The 19,612-nt window shown below is 45.1% G+C and overlaps 1 protein-coding gene across 1 annotated transcript in view; it reads right to left on the reverse strand.

The window, feature by feature from the left end:
• LOC146772559 (C-reactive protein-like) overlaps nt 1–19,612 on the reverse strand; it is a 55,534-nt gene that overhangs the window by 26,223 nt on the left and 9,699 nt on the right. The window contains exon 2 of the mRNA XM_085639613.1: nt 15,392–15,463. Within this exon, the coding sequence (XP_085495739.1) occupies nt 15,392–15,449 (58 nt within the window). The 5' untranslated portion in view covers nt 15,450–15,463. The remainder of the gene's footprint in view (nt 1–15,391; nt 15,464–19,612) is intronic.

A 19,612-nucleotide genomic window follows, 5' to 3' on the forward strand; every position in this document is an offset into this window, starting at 1 on the left:
AGAGACGTCCATGTAGGGCCTGCAGAGACAATAGGGGCCACTACCTGTGGGACTCATGGTTGTTTTGTGTCATGTACATATACGCCATGTCATGCCAGTGTCCATGTGGCAATACAGGGACCCTGGGTATCTGCCTGTCAAGGAGCTGTGATGCCTGGGAGACATCAGGCCTCACTTGTCACTGTGGTGTGTGTTTGGAACGTGAGATGATGGGCATGTAGGTGATATATGTGTCCATACCCAACAGCACACACCTCAGTACATTGTGTATTGGCATGATGTATCATGTGATATTTTGCTTGGTCATAGCCACATGGGTGGATGAATCGGCGTTCTTCCTTTGTTCATCTCTGTACTGTAGGGCACCAGCTGTACATAGCCCGTTCCCAGACCTTGAAACCATGCAGAAACGCAACTGCATCCGACGGTACCGCTTCACCAGGCCACTGATTGAGGAGTTGGCGGAGCAGTTGGCGCCACATCTGCTACCTGGCCGGACATACCCTACAGCACTGACCCCAGAGGTGAAGGTGATGGCAGCCCTGCACTTCTTTGCTACCGGTACCTTCCAGTACACTGTGGCTACTGCTGGTGGTATGTCGCAAACTATGTTCAGTCGTGTGCTACGCGATGTCTTGGAGGGGATGTTGCTTTTCCTTGACCTGTACATCAAGTTTCCTAGCCCAGGTCAACTCACTGACATAAAGGATGCTTTTTATACACTGAGGAGGATGCCGAACATCATCGGATCTATTGATGGTACACATGTGGCCCTGGTACCACCACGGGCACATGTGCAGACATACTGGAAAGAAAAACATTTCCACTCCATTAATGCTCTGGTGGTATGTATAGCAGACATGTGTATCACACATTTGTGTGCATGTTTCCCCGGTTCTGCGCACGATGCCTACATCCTGAGGAGTAGCCGCATTGCAACGCTGATGTCCCAGATGCCAAACCAGCGAGCCTGGCTTGTCGGTGTGTACTGACTGTTTATCATTGTGTGTGTTTGGCAATGTTGTATTCCACCCTCTTTCATAACTCAGCTAATTCTTCAATTGTTTGTATGTAGGTGACTCAGGATACCCCAACATGCCGTGGTTGCTGACACCCCTCAGGAACCCTGTGACACCAGCCGAGATGCGCTACAATGAGGCACATGGTCAGAGCAGGAGGGTGATTGAGCGGACATTTGGTCTCCTGAAAAGCCGCTTCCGCTGCCTGGACGAGACCGGAGGGGTCCTCCCATATGACCCTGCAAAGGTGTGGAAAATTATCCTTGTATGCTGCATGCTACACAACATGGCAGTGCGGAAGAAGTTGCCTCTCATCCAGGATGACGATGACCCACATCCGCCACCTGTGGAGGATCCAGGCCTGGGCCAAGATGCCAGTGATGATGATGATGAGGGTGACGACCGCACACAGCTCATCAACAACTTCTTCACCTAATTGTGAGTTTACAGGGTTGTTATGTCAATGTATTGAGTTAGCCTGAAATGTGTTGGTGCTGTTCTGTTGCTGTTTGAGTGTGTCTGTGTGCTACTTGACTGGATGCATGCAGTGATGTGTCCTTTCAGGTAGTCTGTACTCCACAATAGTGTCGACATGCTAACTTGTTTCCATGTGGGTTTCTTGTGACATGTTTTGTGCATGTGTATAGCATTTCTCTCCTGTTCTGCTGTGCTTTTGACTGTGTCCTATGTCTGTCCTTCCCAGGGTACTTTGTCTGTTGTTTGGTCAACTCTGACCCCCAACACCCAGAATCCAATCCCAGGGTGGAAGGTGTCGATTCCCATCAAGTGATATACCACACACCCCTGGACTTCAATTCTTCGACACTTTGTGACTGTGTGTCCACTGGCACGTAGAATTACCTTGCAACTGTTGTGGAATAAACATGTTATTGATGTGTAATGAACCTGTGCTACGCTTTGTTATGTGCGTTGTCTGTCTTCCTACATCTGACTGACATTTGCTTACCTCACCTGTGGGCTTGTTACCACTGACTGTGGATAGGTGTGGAGTCTGTGCATTCCACTGTATTTCAGGTCAACATCATTGTATGGGATGAGTTACATGGCCATGGTGAGTGTGTGTTGTGGTGCCATAGTGGTGTGTCTCCCTCACATGTGTCACATCACTATGACTCACATAACGGTGATCACATTGCTGTAGTAGTTGGCATGCACTGTGTTCTTTAGCAGATCATCATCTCCATGACACATAACAAGTTGGAATCACAACAGAGGCAAGTATAGTGTACTGGTGAGTTTATTTCCAAACATGTGTGAGGATAGTGCACAGGATGGTGGGTGCTGTACATTGGGTTTCGAACCCAAAGTTCACAGAAGAGTTGGAGGTGTTGGTAGCTGAAATGTCCAGAGTAAAGTCCACAGACATCTGCTCCATTAGACCAACATGAACCCTCCATGTCATGTAGGCGAGTTGGGTAATATACGACAAGGTGAACGGTTTGCACACAAAGAACATTTTCCAGAACAGGTTTTGAGGCCCTGGGGGATGTGCATGGCCATCTGCGTCTCACTTGTCCTTCTTCGGACGACCCCTCTTCTTCTTCGGGGGGGGGGGGATCCTCAAGGTGCAGGCGTCTGCGGTGCAGGGGACTCTCCACCAGAGTCATCCTCCCTCTCTGTGGCACTGGCAGATCTTGTGGCAACAGATGTTGTAGCCACACAGGGAGGTGTGGGCATGTTGGTGCTTATCTGGCGGAGGCATGGGAGTATGTCCCTATGCACCGCAGTAAGTGCATCCCACTTGGACTCCATGGGAGCATGATGGGCAGCCTGCTCCTGTTGAATGTCCTTGAGGTTCCCCACTACCTGGCTGAATCCTCCGGTGCTATCCTGGTACGCATCTATGATGGGTGCCAGTTGGGGGTCATCATGCAGACCCCTCTGCAAGCCGTGACCTCTGCTTACCACCCCTCCCACCACCCCAAGCCACACGTGCAGGATCTGCAGCGGCACGCACAGGTGACACTGGGTCCCCTTGGGTGTTGTTACTGGTGGTGTTGTCTGTAGCTCCCTGGGGGGCCTGTGTCCCTGTGCTGTCGGTATTCTGTGTCCTTGGTCTGTCCGTGTTGGCGGGGGTGCCCTGTCTGTTGCCAGATGTTGGAGGCATGGGGGCAGGGGGTGCAGATGTTTGTACTGCTGGTGCTGCATGATGACTCACACCGGAGGTGCCAGGTTGTTCTTCGTCATCCAAAGAGAACAGAGACTGATCCACACCAGAGAGCTGAGGGTCCCCCGGAGTCTGGGACAGGGACTCCTCTTCGTTTGCTGCTGTGTCCCCAGCAACACCTGTGTTTGGAAGAGACACACAATGTAAGTTATGTTTCTACAGGCATCGATGGTTCACATACATGACATTTGCTACTGTACGTAAGGATGCGTGCCTGTACACTGCTTTGTCCAAAGTTGTCACGGACAGAGATTGATATTGTTGTAGCACATTGTCCAACCAATATGAAGCATTTCAATGTGCATGGCGAAGTGTGTGCATGACCATTACATGGACTGTACATGGCCATTACTACTCAAGGGCCATCACGTGGCTGACACAGTTGTGTCATCCCTGTACACATTTGACCTTTAACAAGGACATACGTGCAATTCCACTTAGGATATGTTGCAAGATTGGGGCATGTGTGGTAGCAGTTTTTGCTAGTCTTTGCACATCACATTGGTGTGTTGGTACAACATGGTCACAGTCCGGTATGCCTGTGATCTCTTGTGAGAAAGTGTTTTTTTCCTGTGTTCCTAGTTCCCATCTCATTTCATACAAGTGATGATGTCACCGTCGTTAATGAGTCTGGTGCTGAGTTTTGTACGTGCATATGTGATTTGACTTGTCAATGTTCTCCATGGTGATATGGATTGAGCAAGGCAACTCTCTGGCTTTTCTATGCTCATGACAGTGATAGCCAGTGTTGTGTGTGTTGCGGTTTGGCTCCTGTGAGTAGCATGTCTCCTCCAATGCAGTCCAGGTTAGACCTTTTGTCTACAGTGTCTATGACAGTGAGTGGTGTATTGTGTGAAGGATGCATATGTTGCAGAACGATGTATGAGTGGAATGCAGCTCACAACAGCACCTAGTGTGAATGAGACCATGCTACGGTGTCGGCTATATTGGTGTGTCCATTCCATTAACTGTCAGATGTCCCCTGTCAATGATGTATATGTGAGTTCCTGTGTGTTTTGTGCAATGTACTACATATGGATCTCCACACTTGTCATCTGCAAGACACACCTCCACAGCCAGGCCAGAGGGCACCCCTGGACACTGCATCCACAGACAGTGAGTTTGAACATACAGTTGCAATGGCTGTGCGTGCGAACGTGTTTGGTTTGGCCAGTGCATATGTGTGATTTTCAGCCACATCATTTATCAGGCCCACGTGGCAGCCATCTTGCCCGGGCATTATCTTTGTGAGTGACGGGTACCACGTGTGCAATGTGTTTTAGCAGAGAAGGTGTGTGTATGGCCAGCATCGGTGTTATTTGTTTTCAAGTCATGACCTCCTTCTCCCCAGGCCAGTTATCCCATCATGAAGAATGACACCATTGCAGTGGGTGCAGGTTAACTTTCAGGATGTCAGTCAGTGCAGTCCTGGTGTTTGTTGGTGCCCAGTTCCCAGCAGGGCCTTGTGCTCCCCGCAACAGAGCCCAGTGTCAGACATCTTATCAGTCCATTTCCACTCCCTGTGAGGTGAGCCTGGTTCAGTGTGAGCTTGCTGGGCCATGTAGGTGGGTGGGGATTGTCTGTGACTGCAACTCCCATCATGCTCTTGGCTACACCCCCCTTCCCAGCATGCCCATACTTCCTTCCTTTTGACTCTGCTTCCTTGTGAGGGAGTGTGACAGCAATGGCAAGATGGCTGACTGTGCAGTCCTGGTGTTTGTTTGGCTACAAGTCCAAAGAGAGCCCCTGTGCTTCACACAGTGGAACCCAGTGCGGTGGATCTTTGGGTGATATTTCACTACAGTGTGAGTCAATGCATTATCCCAAGTGAGTTGTGTGGAGTTTGTGTTGAGGGGTGTGTGTGTCTACCCATGCTGGTAAGTATTGTCAGAGCTGTCAGTCCTCCTTCCCACCCGGCCAGACATCCCATCATGAAAAGTGCTTCCATTGGAGGGCGTGCAAGTTGGCTTTCAGGATGTCAGGCAGTGGTGTCCTGCTTCTGATTTGGGCACAACCTCTACCAGGGCCTTGTGCTTCCCACAGCAGGACCCAGTGTCAGCCATCTTGTCAGTTATTTTCCACTCCCTATGATGTGAGCATGGTTCAGAGAGGTCTTGATGGGCCAATTGGGAGGGGGAGCATTATCTGTGACTACAAACCCCATCATGCTTTTGGATACACTCACTTCACCTGCAGACCCACTATTCCTTCCTGTCAGTCAGCTTCACTGTGAGGTAGTGTGTTTGTGGTGGCAAACTGTCTGACAGTGTTTATTTAGATTTGTTCCACTGCCTTGCTCTATTTTTTGGTAGGTTTGTACATGTCATGACACAGTTACAAGTCACTATGAGATGGCAGGTATTGTGTTTGTCTGACTAGCATACACATCTTGGGATGATTATCTATTGGTTACTGTAGCTTTGTTAACGGTGCATGGTTTCACTGTCCCCTTGACAGTGATGTGTGTGTATTTCCACACAATATAGAGTATATTGGTTGTGTACTCACCAGGCTCTGGTATGTCTGATAGACCATGGATGCTTTCTGATGGTAGGATGTCCCGCACCTTCTCCTCCCAGGACCTGAAGTATACTGGTTTTGCAAGAGGGCCACCACCAGTGGGTTGACTCAAGGCGTGATCCTTCTCGATGAGTTTCTTGACCCTCCTGCGCACGTCATACCACCTGTTCTGGATATCATCCTTTGTGCGCAACATTGGTGCTTGTGCGTTCACCTTGTCCACAATCCTCACCCACATCTTTGTTTTCTGTGACATGGAGGTCCTTTGGACCAATGTACCAAACAAATGTGTCTCTTCTCTGATGATTTTATCTACCAGCACTTCTAACTCACTATCTGTGAACTTTGGATTCTTCTTTGGGGGCTTGGTGAGGGTGGTGGTGGTGAGTGATGTGTGTGTGAGGATGCAAGTGAGGGTGGGTGAGTGTTAGTTTTTCTAGGTGTATGTGTGAGTGCTTTTGGTGAGGCGCTAATGGTGTTCAAGTTGTGTGATGGGTGAGTTGTGAGTGTGTCTGTGGATGCTGTCTGATGGTGTTCTCTGTTGGCTGTTCTCTTGAATTTGCAAAGGATCATGGTAGTGATTTGTGGCCTTTATATAGGTGGAGTTGTGGGTGTGTCTTTGTTCCAAGTTTTTTTTGTTGATATTTATTGACTTTGTCATTGCTTGTTTGTTCCTTTTTTCCTTTGGGTTTTCTAGGCATGAAGGAGACGTTCTTCTGACCGAGACGGACGCTGATGTTGGCTCCTGCGGACTTCTCCGAGTCTTTCACGCTGACTTTCTTCTGTGTTTTATACGCATCAGTCGCGGAGATCTCTTTTGCTTCAGGTCCCTGTTTTCTGTGCATGTCGGTCATGCGGCTTGGGTTCCGTGCGAGTCGGTCTGGTTTTACACGCATTGCATCGTACTGCGCGGGTCAAACATCGCGGGTACGTGTCGGTCGGCTTCATTCCTGGTGCGTGTCGGTCGGTGCGAATCACGTCCCGTTTCCGGGCGAATCACTGGTTTCCCTACGGCTCGGTCATACGGCTTGTATTCCGTACGTGTCGGTTGTAATTCACACGTGTTGCATTCTTACTGCACGGGTCGTACGGAGCCGGTCCGTATCGGTCGGTCTCCGTTCCCGGTCCGTGTCGGTCGGTATGTTTTACGTCCGGAATCGGAATCGGCCCCTAAATGTCAGAGAGATTGACCACTTGAGACTGCATGGGGGAAGTCATTTATTATACCTATAAATTTCCAGGTGAGGTCCACTTCTCATTACTTCGAATTCCTATCACTACACAAACAGAGGGTTACACCGTGATCAACATTAACAGGCTCGCTTTTAATAGCATTGGGCAGTTTTAAAGCACTTCTAATACACATAGATTCTGAGATGGTGGAAGAAAGAGAAAGCTGTCTCCCCCATACATTGTTTTTGCCGACAACGCATTTTTATAAAATTCCAATAATGCCAAAGAGAGCCCAAATCTGATGACCTTGAGATTAAAAAGAAGCCATTAAATTTTGAGAAATACTATCTATTGGACAACACCCTTGAATTTAGAATGTGTTGTTTTGTTTGCTTTTGTAATAAAGTAATATACATGAGCTAAAATACACACTACTTATTGATCCAATCCTATTCAATGTAATTTGTGTCACTAAATCAGCAGCACAGATACGATTAACTTTGCGTTATGTGGTCTGTGTTGATTCCCAGACTAAGGGCGACAGAAATGCGTGTTTGTAGGAAACCAGATCATTTTACTTATTGGATAGGTAGGTTACAATCATGACATGAGCAGTAACTGAACCCCCAAACATTTTGACTGACATCTATGATGAATCCCAAGGTCACCCAGGATAGCCTGTCTCTTAAAACAAGGCTTTCCTTGGGTACATGTGCAATAACGCACCAACTTGGCGGTACAGCTAAAAAACACATAACTTAGAATTTGATAAACAAGTAATGGTGCAGAGACAAAATATCGAGGTAAAAATATCGTGGGTCAGAAATATCGACAGAAAAAATATCGTGGTCAAGAATATCGATTTTAGGTAAGTAATATTGATTTAAAAAATAACGAAGTGTTAAATATCGTTTGTAAAAATTTAGGGGTCTATTAGGATGGCGGTCGTAAAATCACTCCTACCACCATGGTAGCGGGAAAACACCGCCCGCTAGGACCGTGGCATAACCGCTGGTCCAATTAGTATGCTCTGCAGTCTAGATCCGACTGTGGCTGTACGGTCGCGGAATTTAACATTGCGGGAGTTGCTGCTGCCAGCAGCACCGCCACGATGTCCAAAAAAGCATGCCCAGCATATCCCCGCACTGCGTGGCAGGCACAGCACAGTGTCTGCCACCTGGAAAGGCTGGCTACCGCCGGCATCATAATCATGCCGGTGGAGCCTGGCCCTGCACCGGCCCCATTTTAGCGGTCCAGTTCTGCCCGCCAGGCAAGCATGCGGACTGCTACCGGTGGAAAAGTGGCACGGGGAAAATCTCACCACCGCGGTCGTCACCGCCATACTAATGGGACCGGCGGTTTTCTGGGTTGCGATCGCGGTCGGATGACTGCCGCCGACTCGGCGGCGACGATCTGACCGCCATCCTACTAGGCCCCATAGTTGTTAAAAATATCGATTTTTTTATTAATGTTATGTATTTTAGTATATATGTTATATATGTGTGTGATGTTTGTTTTTTGTATAAGAACTGTTTTTATTTTTATTATCTGTGTTAAAATTTAAGTAGTTAATAAAAAAAAAATTATTTAATTTTGAGTTTTTAGTTGCATACCGGGTTGTCGGTTTATAGGGGAATATGGTGAGAATTAATTTAGTTATATGCATTTTATTGATTATTTATAGTAGTTATGAATAATTTTTTTAATTGATTTTTGCGTTAATAGTTCCGTAGCGGGTTGTGGGTTTATAGGGGAATAGGGTGGGAAGTAATTTAATTATATATATTTTATTGATTATTTATAGTAGTTACTAATTTTTTTCAAATTGAATTTTGCGTTTTTAGTTCCGTAGCGGGTTGTGGCTTTATAGGGGAATAGGGTGGGTAGTAATTTAATTATATAAAATGTATTGAATAATTTTTATTTATTAATATTTGTATAATTGTGATGTAATAGTGTTAAATTTGTAAATTAATTTATTAATAATTGTTTGATAATTAGTTGTTAATTAATTAAAATTATTTAATTAGTAATTAATTATGGTAATTGTGTAATTAATTTTAGGTGTGTGTTGTGGTGTTTATAGGTGTAAATGGTGGGAAGGATGGGAAGTAATTTAATTTTTATTGATGAATTATTAATTAGATGTTAATTAATTTTAATTAATTAATTAGTATTTAATGATGGTAATTGTGTTATTAATTTTAGGTGTGTGTTGTGGTGTTCATAGGTGTAAATGGTGGGAAGTAATTTATTTTTTAATTATGAATTATTAATTATTTTTTAATTATTTAAATTAATGCATTAGTAATTATTAATCGTAATTCTGCAATTAATTTTATATGTGTTTTGTGGCTATTATAGTGTAAAATAATGTGTAATTAATGAATGTTAAATATCTTGTTTCAATTAGAATATATTTTAAATGTATTATTAATTATGTTAAATATGGAAATACATTTTAATAAAAATGTTAATATCTTTTTTTATTGGTGTGGTGTTATAGGGTAGGAAATAAAATAAATACTTTTATGTTTTAAATAATTTGTTTGGGAATATTAGTTTTTGTTAAATAAATATTGTTTATAAATGTATTTATTATTTTTTTAATATAATATTTGTATGTTTTTATTATATGTAATTAACATTATATTATGTGTTCTTTTTATATGTTTAATATATTTAATGGTATATTTATTTTTAAGAATATATATATTTTTTCATTTGTTGAAATGTTATTGGTAATTTGTGTTTTTCTGCTATCCAGCACCTTCTCTACTGTTTCACTCACTGGAGTGGGAAAAGTAATTTTTACCCTTCCGCTATCCAGCACTTTCCCTACTGTTGCACTGGCGTGGGAATAGTAATTTTTACCCCTCCACTATCCAGCACTTTCCCTACTGTTTCACTCACTGGAGTGGGAATAGTAATTTTTACCCCTCTGGTATACAAAATTTTCCCTACTGTTGCACTCACTGGAGTGGGAATAGTTATTTTTATACCTCCGCTATTCAATACTTTCCCTACAGTTGTACCCACTGGAGTGGGAATAGTAATTTTTACCCTTCCGCTATCCAGCACTTTCCCTACTGTTGCACTCACTGGAGTGGGAATAGTAATTTTTACTCTTCCGCTATCCAATATTTTCCCTACTGTTGCATTCACTGGCATAGGAATAGTATTTTTCCCCTCCACTATCTAATCATTTTCCTGCTGTTGCACTCACTGGAGTGGTAATAGTAAGTTTTCCCCCTCCGCTATCCAATACTTTCCCTACTGTTGCACTCTTTGAAGTAGGAATAGTAATTTTTACCTTTCCGCTACCCAGCACTTCCCCTACTGTTGCACTCACTGGAGTGGGAATATTAATGTTTACCCTTTCGCTATCCAGCACTTTCCCTACTGTTACACTCACTGGAGTGGGAATAGTAATTTTTACCTCTCCACTATCCAATACTTTCCCTACTGTTGCACTAACTGGAGTGGGAATAGTACATTTTACCCCTCTGCTATCCAATACTTTCCCTACTGTTGCACTCTCTGGAGTGGAAATAGTAATTTTTACCCCTCCACTACCCAACATTTTCCCTGCTGTTGTATTTATGCTGTAGTGAAATGTATGTTTTATTTTTGTTTTCATAGTTTAATGTTTTAATTAATTACAGAATGTTTTTTTAATTATTGATATTTGTATATATTTTATTTTTATATAATGTAAAAGTGTAAAAATTAAATACAGATAAAAGTTAATAGATTATTTTAAAGTAAATATATGTATATGTATAAATTATTATGTTTTTATTTTATTTTTTAATTAAGTTTATTTATTTAAAATGTATATTAAATTTAATTTATTTTGCTAAAGATAATATTAATATTTTATATCTTTAATATATATTATTTTATTGTATTTATATTTTTAATCGATTTTTTTACATCTATATTATTAATTACGATATTTTTGATTCAATATTTTTGTACTTACCTGTTTAAGTATAGGGAGTCGAAATGTTTACTATCTAATTTTTACTTCGATATTTTTACTATTGATATACTATCAGTGAACCGATAAGAAATCAATTAAGGGGCCGATTCCGATCCTGGAAAAACCGGGTACGAACCGTCGGTCGGAGCGTTTTCTCCGTCCGACTCGTACCCGGTAAAAACACCATACAAACTTGCAAGTACGATTCTTATGGAAACACCATTTCCGTATGAGTCGGAAAAAACACCGACCAACAGCAAAATCCATACGAATGTGATCCGGGACACCGCGAACGGGATGTCCGGACGGAGTTAGGCATGTTTTTACGTCCCAGCAAGTACGATTCGCACCGACAGCAGTCCGGACGGCAATATTTTTACGGCACCCAAAAAGTGCCGGAAAAGCGAAGGACACCGCGATGCGAGCGGAATAGGGGGCCCGGTACGCGCCGTCTCCCCCCCAGCCCCCCGTATGTACCCGCCGTCCCCCCCAGCCCCGCGGACGGCCGTGCCGCCCCCCCCAGCCCCGCAGATGGACGCGCCGTACCCCCAGCCCCCCCGCGGATGTACGCGCCGGGGGTCCGCACCGTACCTACGGGGGTGGGGGTACGTGTTGTACATACACGGTTGGGGGTCCGCACCGTACCTACGGGGGTGGGGGTACGTGTCGTACATACACGGGTGGGGGTACGTGTCGTACATACACGGGTGGGGGTACGTGTCGTACATACACGGGTGGGGGTACGTGTCGTACATACACGGGTGGGGGTACGTGCCATACATACACGGGTGGGGTACGTGTCGTACATACGGGGGGCTGGGGTGGTTGTTCGGCGCGTACCGGCCACCTGTTTGGACGTCGCCATGGTTGCTATAGGAGTTCGCTCCGGACGGTCTTTTTGCCATACGGTTGTACAATCGGACGGACGGTAGGAATTGTACTTGCGCGCTCGGACTTCAGTTTTCAGATTCGGACGTTTAAATGTCCGGGGACGTGTCGGACACCTTTTCCGACCCGAGGACGTGTCGGAGAATTTACCCAATGCGATTCGTATGGACTTTTTCACATACGAACCGTACTTGCCAGTTTGTACGGGACTTGTACGATTCGTACGGTAAAAAATCCAGATACGATTCGTACGGGGAATATTTTTCCAGGATCGGAATCGGCCCCATAATGTTTAAAATGGCACAAATGAAGAAAATAAGATAAATAAATTAGACCTATAGCAAACGTCTTAAAACCTGGCTGTTTTAATGAGCACTTTCCAACTATGCTGTCTGCTACCCAGGCGCCGAGAGATCCCCTCGGGGATGATTCGTCGCACCCTAAAAATAATGATAATAATAATAATAATGATAATAATAATAATAAATAAAGAACAAAAAGTGCTCAATTGAAAACAAACAAGAATGGGAAAATCCAATATTAGTTTATCAGGTGCGGGTGATTAGAAGTCAAAAACCTCTAGTTATAACTAGTTAACATGTTTCGTCCTGGCAGGCCATCACATTTTTTAAGGGCCTTCTTCACTCTCAGCTACTGGAAAGTGGTTCCACAGGTAGAAGATGGCTTCACTAAAGAACCATGACCCCTGTTTTCTTGAGGGGGGGGGGCATGAAGAGGCTAGAACATGTACTTCTTTTAAGCATTTTTCTATTCCCAGAGTCTCGAGGTAGAGCTGGAACAAATCTCTTCTTGGCCTCTGTAAGGCTGTTGGGAATTCTTCAGCAATTCTTCAATTCCCGTTAGCTCTTCTAAATTGCAGTTTATTTTCTCTGGAAGTGTATCTAGCAGGGTGGTGTCAAAAGGGAAACTTCAGTCAGCCAAACTTCCATTTCTAATACTGTGTATTGATGCAGTTTAAAAAAAAGGAATTTAGAGACACCCAGGATGTAAAATGGGTGGTACTGAAATAGCCACCAAAGACAGAGAAAACATTTTGGGGCAATCTTGAATCTGTGATATTAATGGTGAGCCATGTGTGCCCTATGACTTCATCTCTGTCCTCCACTTCAAAATAATATGAGTTCGCCTGTTTTAAAGAAGCCAAACAATGCCAAGATTATCAGAACAAATATTACAAAATTGAGCATTGTAACAATCCAATAAATGCCCCACACCTGTTCGAGTTAGTTCAACTTTTCATATCCACACACTGTCCCATAAGTCACTGAGTGTCTCGGGCCATAGAATATCTCAAGAGCAGACTCCAAATCTTCTGCCCTGAGAGAGAGCTCAGAACTCTTGGTTAGATATTTCTCACTGCAATACTGACAAAGAGAGTTAGAGCAGTGGTCGGGCATTGTCCCTTCATGCAGGCTCTTTGTGGAATAAGAAAGTAGAACAGTGTGTACTTAAAAACAACTGCTCTCATTTTGGAAGGTGAGAAAACCATTCTTTTTGAAAATGAAGAGGCAGTCTCTGCTAAGCTTGTTTGAATTTTACAATTGTAGGACTAGCGAAATAAGAAAATAGAAATAGGGGTAATACAGATCAATACATTAAAAGTTTTTTTCATTGAATAGGGTAAAAATCTGTTAGCGGAATATCTTCAGCGGACTGGTCTTGTGGGTGTTAGTAATACTTCACAACCCAAGAGAAGAATTTATCAGACTTGCTATACAATGCATTATGCTATGTCCAGCTTCAGTTCCCATCAGATGTTGTAGAGAAGGTTATATCATAGGAAGTTTTAAAGTCTACAGATTGGACAGTATTTTTGCAATTAATGAGCAAAAACATATTATAAGGAAGGCTTACAGCAGGAAACAATGATAAGTGAAGAGGTAAGATTGAAAAAAATCAAACAGCAAGCTATTCAATTATTGGCTGGATGTGAGGCACTTAGGTGCACATCTTAACTCTATAGGTAACTGGGATGCTCTGAGTTGCGTGTATTGGTGACACACACTATATCACTTTGGATGAGATGTATATTCAAGTCTATTATGATGTAGGATGTATCGCCACCGCCCACATGGCGGTGGCGATCCAGCCTACATCATACCCCGCCCGCCACCCATTTCCCCCGCCATATTAGTATGGCGTGCGACCCCAGCAGACAGAAAGACTGTCCGCCGGATTTCCACCGGTCGACCAGTCGACCGGGCGGAAAAGGGGCTAGATATGGTGGCGGTCTCTGCTAGACACCGCCATCCATATTAGCATGGGCAGCGGTGCAGGGCTTTCCATGGCGGAGACCCCGCCATGGAAAGCAATGCGGATTTTGCTTATGGGGGCCTGTTGCGGGCCCCCAGGGTATTGGGGGGTGGGGGGTGCACATGGGGGTACCTATGGTACCTCCCTACATTGTCACGGACAAGGTGGCAGGCACCGAGCGGTGCCTGTCACCTTGTGCATAAAAATGCACAACGTGCATTCCTAGCATTGTGGCGGGCGGTGCTGTGTGAGCACCGCCTGCCACAATGCTGGGAATAGAGGATGCCACCGCCACGGTGGTGGTGGCATCCTAATTGCCGGTGCAGCACCCCTGGCGGCCCGTCCCAGAAAGTTTTGAAAGATTGGTGTGATATGTTTGATTTTCTAGGTGCCATTGGCTACCTATTTTTCCTTGAGTGACATCCACCCTCATGTGTTCTCCAGTGACCTGCACCCTCAACAACTCCTTATGTGGCCTGCAACCCCTTCTGTGATGGCGAGTAGAATCTACTATCTACTGACATGGGCGTTCTTCACTCCACTCCCATGACCTGCTCCTTCTCCTCTCCATGGACCATCTGCCTTCCCTGACCCGCATCTTCTCCCCTCCATTGATCTGCACTCCTCCCTTCATTGACAATTCTGCAACCTCATGACTAGCATCTTCTCTCCTCCACTGCACTCATCCACCCCCTCTCTTCTTCAGTGACCTACACCTTCCCCATCACTGATCCACAATCTCTCCTGTCAACTGACATTTACCCTTGCCCTACTTTCGGTGACTTGTACTCTCACTTATCTGTTGTCATGCATCTGCTCCACTGACCTGCCATTTCTCCTTTCATTGAACTGCCCGATCCCCCATCACTGACCCACATTATCATTTCTCCTGTCCACTGACCTGCATATTCAACAACTCCTTCTGTGACCTGCACCCCCTTCCCTCCTTTGGTATCCCTTACCATCTCCCATCGACTGATGTACTGTCTCCACTCACCTGCCACACTGTTCTTCAATGACCTACATCCCTGCGACAACAACAAGTAATGGATGGAATACGGGCAATCGGTCGGGCCACATCCCAGTCCATTGTTTTTCATTCACCATACCACCTCCATTTGGACCCAGCCAGATGTAAATCAGTCTTGATTCTGCACCAATAAGAACAGTCCAGCTCCAAGAGATGAGGAGTATCAAAAAGGAAGTGAAATGTCTACCCAATGTCGTAGTACTCCAGGGTGCAAGGTAGGACAGATCATTGGCTTTAGACCAAGGCTTGTGCACCCTTCAGTAACACCCCACAAACCTCCACCGCTGCACCGTCACTGCTTTAACAACACTTACTTTTGCCTTGTGAAACAGCTGCCATGATGCTGAGAAGGAGCAGAAAGGTCAGCCTCATTTTTCCCCACGGTTCTGAAAAGTAAAGTATTTAACTGATTAGCACTTTGCATTTTGTAGGTCATTGTTTTCAAACCTAAAAGGACGAGGGTGCTAGCCATGCAAGATTTCCGGAATTTCTACTTTGGATAAATGTGAACACAATGAACTCTAAATGGAAGTTATGCGAGAATATTATGAAAGTCAGGCATGGCTCCGATCCGTGGGAACCATCTTAAACAACCCTCTGTAACCGAATGAGAGTTGTATTTACTATATGCTCTTGCGCCAGTTTGTTCATTACATTGCAGAGTCTCATCCCACCCTAAGTGAACAAGGGTCTCAAATTAGCGTGAAACAGACGTTTATAAATCTCGGTGCAACGGGGTAATTCATGCAATACACAACCATGGCCATTTGATATACTCTGCCCTGAACAAGCCTATGTTTTGGGCGAAACGCGTTGGCTGCATTTGTCTGTCTGTCTAAAGAAGAATGAAAAACAAAGATTCAAGCACAAACTGACTTGTTTTATACTTCAGCAAATAATTTGAATACTGCTTTTGTAGCTTTTGATTGCCTCTCATTTTTGAGGCACATACTTGTCATTAAATGTGAGGCTAAAGGAGCATGGATTAGTTTGTCACCTCTTTCTTACACGAAATGTGAAATGTCTCTCAAACATCATTAGGGGTGTCTGTTTCATATAAGTGATGGTGAGAAGTGTGTGAATGTACTAAGACATTAGAGATGGATGCTTCATATAAGTGGTGAAGAAAAGTGTGTGAATCTACAGGGACAGTAAGGGAGCATGTTTTATATAAGTGGTGGTGAGAAGTGTGTGCATGTACAGGGAGCATGGGTAAACATATGTCTAGAGTGAGGCTTCTTCTGCCATGAGGGACATTTTGAACACATGCTAAAAAGTAGTGGCACAGCATGTGTGTGTGAGACCCTGGTGCAACTGCACCTATTCTACAATTGATAGATACGCCCCAAGAAAGATTAGTCTTTTGTGAGAATCAGAAATTACAGTGCAAAAACTGATGCCAGATGATGTCTTTTTTCAAACGAATAGTATTTGACCACAACAGTATTTGAGTGGTGTAGGCGATTACAAATTTGTCTTAAAAATTAAGAAGGCTGATTTAAGGGTTGAGAAGAGGGACAACCTAGTGGCTGCCTGCCAAGCTAGGGATTCTCAAGCTTTTTGGAAAACAGGTCGGTTAGTTTTTGCAATCGGGTCCTCCGATTTAGTGACCACTAATATTGTCTGTGATAGATGGAAAGAGCACTTCAGTAAAATCTCCTGATCTAGTGCTATTTGTGAAGAGGACGGGTTGTTGGATGTACCTTTCCCGTTGGGCATCACTTTCACTGATAAAGAAGTCCTTAAGGCGATACAAATAGCCCTGTTAAAAATGCACCTAGGCTGGATGGGGTGCCCATGGGTATATTTAAGATTAACCCGGGGTTATGGGCACTGTTAATTGCCAATATTTTTAACTCTATGTGCAAGGCAGGTATAGCCCCATCGTGGCGTGTATCTGTTATCGTCCCAATTTTCAAGAAGGGAGGTATATAGAACCTCGCATGTTGCCGGCCCATTTCCCTTCTTGGCTCAGCTACAAAAATAATTGGACACATCATACTGGATCACCTGTTGGAGTGGGCATCACAGAAAAACATCATCTCCCCAGCTCAGTATGGGTTTAGGAAAGGTCTTGGAACTACTGAGCAGTGCCTCAACCTTCATCTGCTTGTAGCCAAGTACAAGGAGGCAAAGGGTAATTCTCTCCAGCTGGCATTCATGGACTTACTTATCTGGCACCTTTGACTGTGTTAATCGGTCAAAATTATGGGACATACTAACCTCTTCGGGCCTGGAGACAGACCTTGTTGCTCTTTTGCGGCATCTTCATTGGGACCTGAAAGCGACAGTTAGATATGGTAACAACGGCGAGTGCCCCCTGGCCTTTTTAGTTAACAGGGGGGTTCGATAGGGGTGTGTGCTCGCACCGATTTTATTCTTGCTCTATATAAACGAGCTTGAATCTGTCTTTGTGAATGTGGGGGCTGATGTGCCTTTTGTTAATAACAAACCTGTGCCGACTGTTTATGCAGATGATGCCATATTATTAGCTAGGACTGAAAACGGGCTGAAGCTGTTGATCTCGACTTATGTTAGTTTTATGGAGAAACTGGATCTGCAGACCAACATCTCCAAGACACATATAATGGTATGTGACCCTAAAAACACAAAGACACGTACTATATGTATAGGTGGGAAACTAATCGCCAGAGTGAGCCAGTTCCCTTATTTGGGGGCGATGTTTGATGAGGCTTGCTCTTGGTCCCCGTGTGTTGAAAGTAGGAAAAGCCAGTACTATCGAGGTGTTGGGTCTATCTTTTTATAGCTATCACTCTGGGGAGCAAACCAATCATTTCTAACTTAGAAATTTATAGGAGGAAGTTTCTCCCTTCCTTAGTTTATGGGGCTATTGGGACACCAGTAGGTTGCAAGTGGAAGAGAATAGAGTTTGCCGTCGGATTTTGGTTGTTCCTCCATCCACCCCCCACTTTATTGCTCATCAGGAGCTCGGACTTGAATACGTGGAGGACCAAGTAAAGCGTGCCCCGCTTATATTATGGTGCTCCATTTGGCTAAATGAGGAGGCTGGTGTTAATCGGGCCATTATCTATGACTGCCTCTCGTGTCATTGTAGTCTCAGTATCCCATGGCTCAGTTATATTAAGGAGACCACTCTTTTTTTGGGTTGTCCGTATATCTTTGACAGGCCCGAAAGCATCACTAAAGACCCGATTCCAATCTTGGTCGGAAGGGCTCCGACCGACGGTCGGAGCCCTTCAGCCCACATCGGAACATGCCGGATGGATTCCTTTCCGACCGAGCCATTCCGATGTGCTCGGTCTGAAAGGAATCCGACTCGGGCTTGGAGAGACCGTCCGGAAATCCTTCAGTACTCCCCCGGCCACCTCTTTCCGACCGAGGGAGTACGATGGCAGTTTCCCACTGCCTTTTTATGCCGGTCTTTCCGGCATGAAAAGGCAGTCGAAAACTGTCTTTGGGGGCCCCATGGGTGCGAGGCCGCCGGATGGCGGCCTGGGGGTGCCTATGGTGCCCCTGTGTTGATCCCTGCACCCGGTGGCAGGCACCTTGGGGTGCCGGCCACAGGGTGCAGGGACGAACTGCACCCCTCCATTTCACAATGCGAGCATGCATTACGCTCGGAATGCATGCTCCCACTGTGGAGTATACGAGTGCAACCGAACAGGGTTCGGTCGCATCGTACTTGCAGGTCCGTAACCGACGACAGTAGATCGGTCGGTTACGGTTCCTGACCGATGTCGGACGGACTGGTCCGTCCGACATCCGAATCGGCCCCTAAGAAAGATAAAGAGTGGTAGAAGGGGTGCTTTCTTTTCAATATTAAGGCCCAGAGAGAGGGGGAAGAAATTATGAAATCGAATGTTTCCCCCACGGTCAATTGCGCCTGCTGACATTTTATTATGTCCATGTGAAGAGACATTACCACAGTCACTATTAAACATTTTATATTGTTGTACGCTCTATACCCCATTTACAAAACACTTTACGATTACATTATTACAAAAACATAAGTTTAGCAGGTGTAGAGTTGCATTGATTTTTCTTCAGCAACTCAATAGCTATCTAGTCTTTATGGCAGTCGGATCCTTCGGAAAGAACGCTAAAGAAGACTATGGGGTTCATTACGATGGCGGAACAATCGCCGCCGCCAGGCCAGCGGTGGCAATCGTTCCACCATCGTCATGAGATGTGCCCCCCGCCACATTATGATGGCGGTGGCTACCGTGGCAGAGGGAAACTCCGGCCGCCGCTTTTCCACCGGTAGCAATCGTCACGATTGCCCAGCGGAGTGGTCTGCACACTCACAATGGCGGCACAGCCTAGCAGGCTCCGCCGGCACAATTATGATGCCGGCGGAAGCCAGCCTTTAAGTGGCGGTTGAACCGCCATTGAAAGGCTGGCAGGGAATGTCCTCCGGGGCCCGTTGCGGGCCCCCCTTGTGTTGGGGGGAGGTGTGGTTGCACTCATTTCACTGCATCAAGTGGCAGGCACAGTGTAGTGCCTACCACGTAGTGCAGTGAAATGCACAACATGCTCCTTTTAACATCGCAGCG

This window comes from Triturus cristatus, chromosome 12 (genome assembly GCF_964204655.1).
Source record: "Triturus cristatus chromosome 12, aTriCri1.1, whole genome shotgun sequence".
NCBI lineage: Eukaryota > Metazoa > Chordata > Amphibia > Caudata > Salamandridae > Triturus > Triturus cristatus.